The sequence below is a fragment of the Megalobrama amblycephala genome, linkage group LG20, assembly GCF_018812025.1.
Source record: "Megalobrama amblycephala isolate DHTTF-2021 linkage group LG20, ASM1881202v1, whole genome shotgun sequence".
NCBI lineage: Eukaryota > Metazoa > Chordata > Actinopteri > Cypriniformes > Xenocyprididae > Megalobrama > Megalobrama amblycephala.
Window position 1 is genome coordinate 13,962,638 of NC_063063.1, and position 10,917 is coordinate 13,973,554.

At 39.4% G+C, this 10,917-nt stretch overlaps 1 protein-coding gene across 1 annotated transcript in view; it reads left to right on the top strand.

Moving 5' to 3' along the window:
• Positions 1-10,498, top strand: part of shisa8b (shisa family member 8b) — a 36,462-nt gene extending 25,964 nt beyond the window's left edge. Inside the window, 2 exon segments of the mRNA XM_048169875.1 lie at positions 1,974-2,096; positions 8,276-10,498. Coding sequence (XP_048025832.1) covers positions 1,974-2,096; positions 8,276-8,736 — 584 coding nt within the window. The 3' untranslated portion in view covers positions 8,737-10,498.
• The last annotated feature ends 419 nt before the right edge of the window (positions 10,499-10,917 follow it).

The window sequence follows — 10,917 nt, forward strand, 5'->3', positions numbered from 1 at the left end:
ATCCCAGTTATGGGAAGAAAATTTCTTTTGTAAATCTGATTATTATTTTTGATAACATTTTTTTTTTCCACAGCAACTAAATGTTTATCATACATTAGATTTAAAATATAGGCTACACTCGTAGTCACATGGAAAGCAATAATGCTGTGCAATACGACCTTTAGGAATCTGAAAACTGTTCAGCAACTGCTTTAGAAATATGCATGACTTTATTAATATCCAGCAAAACTGCTTCAGTACGCAATGCACACTGCCCTAAAAATATTACATAATGCATCAAAAGCTGTTATTACCCCTCTGGACTTCCTTACGATGATTTTGACTTCAAAGGTCTAGTCAGAAATACCTAATGAATACATTAACGTGCACAGAGGACATCACCCTCGCTCTTCTATCCCTCTTGCTCAATTAGATCACATATACTTAATCTTAAGAACAATCTGGTTTGATTTCTCTTTGTGATGCTAAGTCTTGCACCCTGAGAGATGCTTTACCCTGACAAACCCCCTTCATTAGTTCCTCCCTTTACTCTTAATCATTATCAAACACAGTAGAGAGTGTCAAGAGGGCACAGATAGAAAATGGTGGTTAACAGCACTGCTGATGTTGTATTAAAGCTAATGTCCTCAGGGCACCACACTCTCAGTTGATCAAGATTTATAAAAGAGACCTGGTGAGAAAGGTAATACTTCCCTTAAACAACATAAAAGACAGCTACACCTGCAGAGACTAAAAAGCAGAGCCATATACAGTAATACCTCAAATAATCTTGAGCAAGCTTGGTTCAACTGATGTAATTTGCATGCAAATAAACATCAGAATTACCCAGACATGCCTTTAATGCACCATGATGACATCAGAACAGTCCCAGACAGTTTTTGGGTGTGCTTTTCTGACAGGTATGCTGTTGACTTTAATGCAACATTTATTTAAAGCATTAAAACATTGTTTACCGCTTCTAGGAAATGCCAGGGTGATTTCAGAGTGTGTAACACAGGTTTACCCTAAAAGAATGGCTGTCCACATCTCTCAACACCCCACTCATGTTAAATGAGATGTGACTAATGAGTAATGGAACAAACAGGAAAAAAGAAAGCAACATCTAACACTCATTAAATGCATCAATGTCCTTCCTGTGCCGTCACCCACAGCTTACAAAGAAAAATAGGTCATTCAGGCTGGGGCATCTGAACCACATCTCAATGGTCAATATAGGGTCGCTGCATATAGAGCGAATTTAAATAGGTCTCTATTGCAGTTAAACAAAGTGACTCAATCCACAGCATGTTTTCCCACTAATAGCCTTCACATATTGTAAGAGGGTAATTTCTTTTTACAATAGCTAAACTACTCAGGGCTCTTACCTGAAAGTAAGATGGCATTCTCACATTGAGAAAAACTAGAATTTCAAACTGGGAAAAAAATTGGGGTTGTAAGATTTTTTGATCGATTTTTTTAAGTTACACTCACAAAGCCTCAATTTATTTAATCAAAAATACAGTAATATTGTGAAATATTATTACAATTTAAAATAACTTATTTATAATTGTATATATTTTAAAACATAATATATTGCTGTGATGGCAAAGCTGAATTTTCATCAGCATCATTACTCCAGTATTCTGTGTCACATGATCCCTCAGATTATTCTAATATGCTGATTTGATGCTCACGAAACATTTCATATTATTATTACTGTTGAAACAGTTGTGCTGATTAATATTTTTGTGGAAACTGTGATATATATTTTTTCAGCGTTCTTTGATATATAGAAAGTTCAAAAGAACAAATTTATTTGAAATAGAAATCTTTTGTAACATTATACATGTCTTTACTGGTACTTTGGATCAATTCATTGCATCCTTGCTGAAATCTTACTGACCTCAAACTTTATACTTTCATTCATGAAATATTGTACCCACATATACAGACTTTTCATTTTAATGTTCTTCTATCCTTCTTCTGTATTCCAGAACAGTACCATCTAAACAATGCCGGCTTCTCTTTTGGTACATCGGCCGGACTCTCTCATCCTCAAAGCAACCTCAGTATACCAGGCCTGGCACTGAATAAGTACAACTCTCTGAAAGCAGTTGGTAAGAACAGTGACATGCTACTTTGTGCACAAACATACTTCATTCACAGATGCTGAATTATTTCATGCTCTGTTGGATGTCATAAACAACAGTCCCTGAGTTTGAAAGAATCAGGGAAGCCCTCTGCTGTGGTGAGGACAATTGGGGCACACACAGTTTACCCTGTCATTCCCGGTATAATTTAACATCCCAGTGCCGGTGGCTACACTTTTAGACAGGTGTGTACATTCAAATGTTTTGTCAGAATCCTCACTACACAAAAGGTGTTGCTTATCTACTGTAACACAAGATTTTTAGTCTCATCAGACATAATGGCAAAGTGTAAAGGGGTATAATGAGGGTAATTCAGTTTTATTTTCAGTTTAAGCTGCAGATAATCTAGTTCTTTCAGGTCAAAGAGACGTTTTGTATAAACATTCTCCGTTGTTTATTACATATTCATTCAGACGTTTTGATGTTTTTTATTATTCAAGATACATTATGTTTATCTTTTGTTGGAAGGCAATCAGTGACCACTTTCACACACAAAACCCAGCAAAATTTCTTATTCTGGTAAATGTACCACATCTGCAATTTACACATGCAACAGCTTCAGCACCAAAATGCTGTCAAAACTTTAGCAATTTGCCGGAAATTACCTTTAAATAGACCCTTAATCTGTTGACTATTTTCTTCATCTGCTCACATAAAGAAAAGTTATTTTGTTTCAGGTTCTGTTTAATCTGATGCTATTTTCCACACAGAATAGATAATGTCTTGGTTACTGTTGTTTCCTGATGGAGGGAACAAGATAGCGTGTCGATGTACTGACACTAGGGGTCACACTTGGGAACCCCAAACACCTCTGATGCTTCAGAAAAGGCCAATGAGAATGGGCAAGTGATATTTGCATGCCATTCCCTTGGACATACGGGTATAAAAGGAGGTGGCTTGCAACCACTCATGACGTTTATGCTGAGCCGAGACAGTGTCCCAGCCATTTCAGAGGGTAATTCAGTGTTGTGTCAGGAGGGACACACCGACTCGTCCCCTCCATCAGGGAACGGTGGTTTCGTCGACATTGTGTCGACAAACTGACACTAGTGGTTCCTATAGAAAATGCCACAACCATAGATAGTATTTTCCATAGATATTTAGATATTTTTTAGATAAAAACATACATCTGTGCAGACCAGAAGTTAGTGCTGAGGAAAGCGCTCTCTATGCAGAAAAAAGAACACTACAGAGACCACATCCTGCCCAAAGGGAGATTAACATGTGGAGAATACATCACATGGACTTACCAACCAGGATGTACCACACATGGAAATAAGTCTCTGTGGTAGCTCCTTGTGGACAGTAGCTCTACAAACACAGTGACTGGTGGCAGAGCAGAGCCGTAGGGTGCTGGAGGGAAAAAGGAAGTCCAGGGTTCGCCAGCCCAGGGAACTCACATGGACAAAAAAAGTGTACAATATCACCTCAGATTGGGGAAAGGTGCTGTGTGCAAGCAGTACACCTGGTCTATAGCTTACCTGTTTGTACCTGATAACACACAGGATGAAATTGGTTCAACCTGGAGATTATAAAATCTCGCAAAATATTGGGTGTTGCCCAGCCCACTGATCTGCAGATGTCTTTTAGAGTGGCGCCGTTCGCTAGAGCCCAGGAAGATGCAGCCCAGGAGTGTGCTCGCACTCCTAGGGGGCACGGCACATCCTGAGCCTGGTATGCCAAAGCAATGGCATCCACAATCCAGTGTGCAATCCTCTGTTTGGAGACAGCCTTCACCTTCTGCTGTTCCCCAAAACAGACATGAGTACTTCAGACATGAGAGACTTTTCAGGTCTATCACAGTGATCTTGATGGTGAACGCATGTCAAAATGCGTTTCTGCATTAACCTTTTGAATGGGAGCTTATACAGGACCAAATATAGGTCTAAATTGGCCGCAACCCACCACCTATCTCCGTTATGATGAATGAGGGCTGTAAAACCCTCTCTTCATCTTGGTTGGAGAAACAGGGTCTATCACACAGGATGGAAGCATCTTTGCCACGCATCGGACACTGTCGAACCTGAGCGGGTGCCTGGTGAAATTAATCACACAGTCGTGTCGGATTATTTTAATGAGCTAGCACAATGGGGTTGAAAGTGCTAGTCCTCTGCCCGAGGGGCACCAAGGAACAGCAGTTTTTTTTATGTACATGTGGTAGGTGCTTCATGGAGAGGCGGAGCCAGTGTTGCCACTTAGGAAGCTTTGTGCCTTGATCCAGTGGCCTTAAGGCATTGAGACACCTTCCTTGCTCCGAAGGCCCACAACAGTATAGGTCTGCGACAGTTGAAGCTGTGTCTTGCATCCTCATAACCACTGCAATTCCCAGACTGTGGGTGTGCTGCAGCCGAGCGCAAGGAAGTGACAGGCTCACTTTTATAATACTTACAATGCCACTGCTTGATGTATGAAGGACTTTGGCGGTGGGCAGACAGGGTTTGGGATTTCGGTGGCCTGCTCTTTAGGCTGACAGCCAGGTCGCTTCCGTTTCCTTCATCCCCACAGGGTTGAGCCATATGTACACTGTAAACCCGAATTAAGTTGGCAAAACTCAAAAAATTGAGGCAATCAGTTGCTTCAAAATGTTGAAGTTAAGAAATTAAGTTTAAGTGAGCAGAACTGGCATTTTTGAGTACAGTAATTCATACATTTAGCTTAAAATTATTATGTAACCTCAATGTAAACATCTGTAAACCTAGATAGCTATAACAAACTAACTCAGAAAATGCTAATTTTCTAACATGTTAACAATAGCATGATATAGCACTTGCTGAATTAGTACAGCAATATAAAGCATTTAACATACTTGTTCTTAAACCAAGCCGCATGAACCACCTGTCACCATGATGGTAACTCTTCATAAAACCCACATTAACATAAACTCTTCTAAATTGACCCTTGCAAAGACCTGCCCCCCTTAGTTACTGTTGCTTTGTCCGACAAGCCGTGGTGCTGTCACGCAATACACAGTGAAAAATACATTGCGGACCAAAGAGGATACTGACAACACGTCGACAGACAAGACAAAGCAGGTTACTTATGATATTAAACAAAGTCCCAGCTTTCAAACTGTGTAGTTTTTTAACAAATTCAAACAATAAAAACCGTTTTGTGGCTCTTTAATGTGTCGTGACCATGGTCGTGACAGATTGCTGTAGCGCCTCAGCTCAACAGGCTCGTAAACCGATCATCTCTTCCTACTAGTTCATTTATAACATCAAATAAACATGAATGAACATGAGAAAGAATGTTGTTTCAAACGCGGAAAGACGTCAATACACACCATTTCTCAAGTTTAAGTCCACTGAGGTTAATCTTCTAACTCCTGACTGCTTTGTCGGACAAAATGGCGGATTCGGCGTTCTGATTGGTTAGATCGCTTGTCAATCAAACTCAAGACGAAGGGTCAATTAGCATGACAAAATGACATTAATCACTACTAAATCTTCTACTTAACATTAATCTTGCACAAAAAAAACATTACATAACACTTAATTTTAGCATTTACTCTCCCTTTCGAGTGCCATGTAAAGCATGCTGGGAAATAGCTGATCTCAGTCTAGTTTCAGTTAAACTTAAGTTTGTCTAAATTAAAAGAAGTAAGTTCATAAAACTCAAAACAATGAAACAGTTCGGTTAACTTAAAATATATCAGTTCTGTGAACTTGAAAGTAAAAGAAAGTGCTAAATACTCATAAAAGTTGATTTGACTGATTTGTTTAATTTAAAGGGATAGTTCACCCAAAAATGAAAATTTGATGTTTATCTGCTTACCCCCAGGGCATCCAAGATGTAGGTGACTTTGTTTCTTCAGTAGAACACAAATGATGATTTTTAACTCCAACTGTTGCGGACTGTCAGTCGTATAATGCATGTCAGTGGAAATTCCATCTATAAGAGTAAAAAAAACATGCAGACAAATCCAAATGAAACCCTGCGGCTCATGACGACACACTGATGTCCTAAGACACGAAACGGTCGGTTTGTGCGAGAAACTGAACAGTATTTATATAATTTTTACCTCTAATACACCACTATGTCCAACTGCCCTGCGAATCTGGTTAGTGAGGTCAGAAAACGTGTTCCGATGACAGAAGTGATGTCTCGTGCTTTGCTTCAATGAGTGCTAGAGATCACTTCCGTTGTCAGAGCGCGTTGAGACCTCACTAACCGTGTGCTACTGAAGAAACAAAGACCTACATCTTGGATGCCCTGGGGCTAAGCAGATAAACATCAAATTTAAATTTTTGGGTGAACTATCCCTTTAAGTTGGTCCTACTCAAACCAATTAATTATTTTGAGCATTAGGGTTTACAGTGTAGTGTTCCTGGACCACAAAAGTGGACATTGTTCAACCAAATGCTGTGCTGTAACCTTCAACACCCCTAGGGCAAAATTGGTCACCGAGCACAGGTACTGCATAAGTGCAGGGTCGGGATTACCATTGGGCATGTCCATGGCATGCAAGGAAGATGTGGTCTGTCCAGCAGCTGAAGATATAACTGCAGCACATGCTTATAATGAATAGAACGTTATTGTCATTTGTGGACGCTAATATAGTTTCTCATTATAGTTATTGTTCTTGGAGTGAATGGGTTTTAACTGAATCTGCTTCTTCAAAACTTGTTTGATGTACTCAAACCATTAATCTTATGGTGATGTTACACATAACATCGATACATAATTAATTGGCAATGTTACAATGTCCTCAGCCAGCAAATCAGCTCTGGTAATTTCAACAATGTTCACACATGACCTCAAAATACCATTTTTAAAAACTTTTAAAAATATGCTGTAAGTATGAAAGCTCCTAGTTAATGTTCTTATTTTATTGAGTTTGCGATTGGTTGAAAAAAATGCAAAATAATACATTTTACATATTTTAAAAGACAGCAAAAAAAAAAAAAAAAGCTGTGGGCTTGAGTGGTGCGTTTTGTTGTCCATTTATGCAGGAGCATTAGCCTGCCCTACATTCTGGGAACATGTTAAGCCAATAGTGTTAAGCCAGTAGTATCACAATGATTCAGTGACATAGTGACGCGTACATAATACATACACATTATTAATTACTTTCACATATGAACACATCTGTATCTGACTGTTACCAAACAAAGATCTGATGCCAGGATGATCTGCAATCAGCACACCGTGGTGATGGTGATGATGAGGTTGATGCAAACTGACAATACAGCCTTTGGAGTAAGCTCAAGGATTTTCAGATGTCATCTATTTGAAACACTTTGTGGCCAGAACAAAGTAATGAATGAGAAAAGAGGATAAAAATTTAACTTGATGACTATGTTACTTGAAAGAATGCCATCTGACATCAGTTTATAAATTTGATTCTGGATTTGATGAGGCTAAGACCAAAAGAGCATCCAAAGGAACTGTACTAGATCCTTTTATTTTTGTGTGTGATTCAGGCATGTAGGCCCATATACAATATGTCCCCTGACACACACACATGTACACACCTTCTAAAACCTTCTGATTCACTCCAATACAAGAACAAACAGAACAAGTGCATCTAGCAGACATTAATGCAGCGAGACATGGTGAGCAGCTCCCAGGTAAATACCGTGAGAAGAGAGATAACTCATGTCTGAGGCATGACCTTTAAACATTTCAGGCAACATAAAGTCAGTGTTTAATAAAATAGACAACCTCTCAGTGGATATCTCAACAGGATTACAGACACTGCTGTTTTATGGCCTTCATCAAAAGTACATTTAAAGTTGATACGTCGAACACATGATTCCAATGGACAGATTTTTCATTATTACACATTAGTGCACATTATTTAATTAGATGTAATGTATACTCGCAAAACTTTCACATACCCTAAAGAAACTTTGCACTTGCTCCCAAAGAATGCCAAGGTTTTACAAGCAAACTCAAAGTTTCTTGGGGAAACACAAAACATTTGTGAGAGAATGCAATAGCAGTGGAATATAAATTTTTCCTCCATCTCATACTCTTTTCCATCCCCATGTCCCTTTATGGGCTCCGAGTTCGTAGCCACATAAAGAAGACTGTAACTCAACTATGCAAAAATCCTCTGTAGCTCAATTATAATGTAGTTCAAATATTCACATAAATAATCTTATGTTTGTCTAACGTCTTCTGTTTCTTCTCCACCTTTACAGCCGATACTGCAAGCCGGGGCTACTACAAGAGTTATCCACTAATGGATTTCTCCCAGCATCATTCCCCTCCTGTACCTTTCCAACCGATGTCAATGCACCCAAAAGACAAGTCCTACCTCCACCAGGTCCTCCCCTCCCATGACATCCATTCCCCCCTGTCCATCTCAATCCCAACCAACCAGTTGGAGAGGACCCGCATCCCAAAAACCATCACCCACCCTCAACTTTCCAGCTCAGCCTTCAAAGCTTGGGATTCTGGACAAAGACACGTCCACCGGCAGATCTCGCATCCAGGGCACTCTGTTCGCCGACAGATCTACAGCAACAGAAGACAGTACAGCATAGAAACACTACCGGAGTTCATCTCCCAGCCCACGGGCTATGGGGGACAACCACTGTATCAGCCCCATCCCAAACTTAAAGCCTGTCAGACCAACAGCAAGACGGAGGTCACTGTCTGAGGAAACAGGAATGAACGAAACAACACTGCTGACTGTTAATGGACTGTATGCACAAAGACTGCAATGTCAGGACTGTGTAGTCACCCCTACTTTTAGTGCTAAACCACTCTTGTCTAAGATAATATGGTTTCTTCTGTTGTCCCACTTTTCTGGGGTTATCTCTGGCTTTTGTGTCAACAATGAGGTGAGTGTTCAGACCAGAAGACAGGAATGGTGCCCAAGGCCACATCAACTCAACTGGGACAATGCCATCATCACGTCAGCCTAAATCTAAGTCATTAAGGGACATTATCCTGGCCATCTTTATGTAAACAACCTCAGGATCAATTATGTATAAAAGACAAAGCAAACTTATTCTCCTAACCCCAGAAGAGGCAAAGAGGACACGCAGATGTCCAGTCTCACACTAGGATTTAAGTATAAGCCTCGCTGAGTGTGTTGAGGATTTTGTGCTCATGAAGAAAGTTTTTGAGTTACCAAATTTCACGGTCTTCCTCTCTGGCTTGGGAAGTCTCGTTGTGAGAAAATCACTCATTAAACCACTAACTTGTTTTAGGGGAATGAAGTTGAAAAAAAATCACAAGACATAATAATCCCATTCCAGTGGGTTACAATCACCTTTGTAAACTCTCAATGATAATTGCAAACTTGACTACAATTCTGATAAAGCGCCATTAAATATGTTTATACTGAAAAAGACATTCCTGAAAAGCTAAAAACTTAATTTCTTTTTTTATTTTTTATTTTTTTCAAGATTTATTTTTGGAATTTTTGTCTTTATTGGGACAGAACTTAACAGGAAGACAAGTGGGATGGGATTGGGAAGGAACGACAACCCAGGACTCAACTTAGCCTACAGTTCGCCTACTGCGCTACAGTTCGGAATGCTGCCCACAAGGCTATTGGCTCTGTCCTAGATACATTTTCTGTCGAAAATAAAAGAAAGAAATTGATTTATGAGTCTAGTTTTACATTCAAATCCTCCAGTCAAGGAGTGAAGACATCATCAAACATTCAACTTCATCTTATCTTCCTGTTTTTATCTTGTTTGCTCAAAAGAGTCTGATCTTCTCCATCTCCTGTTTCTCAAGACCGCCAGTGTTGAATCCTTAATGTCATGCTGAGTCATTCACTTTACAGATTGTTGACCAAGGCTGATTGCCTCATGGTGTGAGGCTGAAGAAATAATGCCAGCAGCTCTGAGCAATAATCTGGACCTTGGAATTGAGAATGAAGCACATCATTCTTGTAAAACAAGCTATGCAATGGCAAAAAATATCAGCTCTACTGAATTAACCATCCTTGAAATCAAGATCTCACAAGCACTAGCTGTCTTGTAGGCAAGCCTTGCACTGTTTACCTTCTACTTGTGTGTCCTTTCTTTTACTTGGATTAGTGGACTGAATTACCAGAACTTGTACCTCAAAGATACAATGTATCCAAATAAAAAAAACAAGATCTACTTCAATAACATAGCAAGTCTGATGGGGAAAAGTCTGATACTTCAGAATCTACGCTAATTGTGTTGGCTAACCATCTGCAGTGTAAACAGGAGATTCAAATTTTAATTCTGATACACTAAAAAAACCCCGCTAGCATGATTGGGAATGGAAAATACAGAGTGATTACAGAACGCATTGAGCAGGGAGGGAAAATCACTGTTACTCATCTTTACACGTACAGTTTACTTGTTAATTGAACTGTTGTATAAAAGCAATATCACACTCACAGTCTTAAAGGTGCCCTAGAATTCAATATTGAATTTATATTGGCATAGTTGAATAACAAGAGTTCAGTACATGGAAAAGACATACACTGAGTTTCAAACTCCATTGTTTCCTCCTTCTTATATAAATCTCATTTGTTTAAAAGACCTCCGAAGAACAGGCGAATCTCAACATAACACCGACTGTTACGTAACAGTCGGGGTGTACGCCCCCAATATTTGCATATGCCAGCCCATGATCAAGCCATTAGACAAGGGCAGAACGTCTGGATGTGCACAGCTGAATCCTCAGACTAGGTAAGCAAGCAAGAACAATAGCGAAAAATGGCAGATGGAGCAATAATAACTGACATGATTCATGATTACATTATATTTTTAGTGATATTTGTAAATTGTCTTTCTAAATGTTTCGTTAGCATGTTGCTAATGTACTGTTAAATGTGGTTAAAGTTACC